At 43.0% G+C, this 1,714-nt stretch overlaps 1 protein-coding gene across 1 annotated transcript in view; it reads left to right on the top strand.

Annotated features, from left to right (window-relative positions):
• dennd2da (DENN/MADD domain containing 2Da) overlaps positions 1-1,714 on the top strand; it is a gene marked incomplete in the record, with an annotated part of 52,113 nt that overhangs the window by 49,474 nt on the left and 925 nt on the right. The window contains 1 exon segment of the mRNA XM_014024733.1: positions 961-1,200. Coding sequence (XP_013880187.1) covers positions 961-1,200 — 240 coding nt within the window.

Below are 1,714 nucleotides of genomic sequence, written 5' to 3'. Positions count from 1 at the left end.
TAAGTTTTACAGGCACCAAAAGTCATAGCCATCATTTGGCACAGGAGCTTTACAGATATAAATTACAAAGGCAGGTCAAGGACAAAGTATGCAGGAGGAGAAGCATGGCAAAGTTGAGATGACTTGGATGGGAAACGAATCACAATAATTGAAAATAAGTAGATCCTCTGGATGGGTTTTTCTTTAGTGAAACGTTTCGTCTCTCCTCCAAGAGACTTCTTCAGTCTGATGAGTTTCAGGTGAACTCAGCCTCATAGTCCCTGCCTCCACCTGGACAAACAGGTTAGCCACATGCAAAAGAGGACCATCGCCTAACAATAAAAATCATCCTAGTTGGCACTAAAAACTGCATTTCTAAATCCCACCATCTTCTCATCCCTTTTATCAACTCCCTGCTTTCTCCCTCGCTTCAGGTCAAGCATCTCGGTGTCATCCCCGATTCCACTCTTTCCTTCAGTTCACACATTAATGATGTTACTCAGTCTGCCTACTTCCATCTCTGAAATATTAACCATCTCTAACACCCCGCTCCACAGCCATCCTTGTTCACAGTCGTGTCACATCTCGGATTGACTACTGCAACTCTCTTCTTTTTGTCCTCCCCAACAAATCCCTTCAAAAGCTACAGATGGTCCAGAACTCAGCAGCACATGTCATCAACAGAACCTCCTCCCACAGCCACACCACTCCTGTCCTGCAGCAGCTGTGAAATTACAGATTGTCTTCAAAAATCTTCTYCTGACTTTCAAAGCTATCCACAATCTTACACCCCCTTACGTATCTGACCTCCTTCACATCTCCATCCCCTCACGCTCTGTCAGATCCTCCTCCTCTCTACACCTGCTGTATAGTGTCCTTGGGTGTCCTGATTATTATTATATAAAAGGAGCTGAAACATGGGTTTATCTGTTGTCTGTCTCAGTTTTTTTAAACGTCTCTGTTCTGGTTCTGGTTCTGCAGCGGTGGAGGAGCTGAACCGGGTGGTGTCCGAGGCCTTCCTGCACTTCTTCGTGAGGACGGTGGGACACTACGCCTCCTTCGTCAGGTACTCAGAGGGCGGCGGCGTGTTCGAGAAGAGGCGCTTCTACAAACACGTCGAGTCCAAAACCACGCGGCACTTTGTCAAAAAGTTCATCCAGACCCAGATGTTCGACCTGTTCATCCAGGAGGTGGAGAAGCAGCAGCCGCCTGGACCTCAAGGTGAGGACTGAGACCAGACCAGGCTCCTTCAGGTGGAGGAGGGGTCTCTAAACCAGATATTTTTAACCCAAGGGCCCAAAGCGCCTCCTTGAGGGCCTCAAAAGAACAACAGTTTTTAACTTTGGGCCGCAGAGGGCCGCATTGATTTTAAAAAAGGTGCAATACACTTTCTCACCACTAGTAGTGGTAGTGCACCACTCAGATGCTTAACAACTTGTTTTAATACGTAGAAGAAGAACCTTAGAAACCTGCTGAGAATGGAAACTTATTTTAAATGAAAAGTAGAAGCAAAGATGAAAGTAACTCATCAAAAAAATGAAAAAAAAAAAAACAAATTTTGTCACTAATATGAAGAACAGCTTCTGTTTTTACCATGTAATATTTTAAAAGTTCAAAACATTATCAAATACAGTTGCAGAAACAGCTATATTTTAATTTGCACTTTAAATTAATTTTGTAGTTTATTTTTAAACATTTTGAATGTATTTTAAAGACATTTTAAACTTATCAAAAA

The sequence above is a fragment of the Austrofundulus limnaeus genome, unplaced genomic scaffold (assembly GCF_001266775.1).
Source record: "Austrofundulus limnaeus strain Quisiro unplaced genomic scaffold, Austrofundulus_limnaeus-1.0 Scaffold438, whole genome shotgun sequence".
NCBI classification, from domain to species: Eukaryota; Metazoa; Chordata; class Actinopteri; order Cyprinodontiformes; family Rivulidae; genus Austrofundulus; species Austrofundulus limnaeus.
This window is presented reverse-complemented; position numbering and strand designations above follow the sequence as displayed.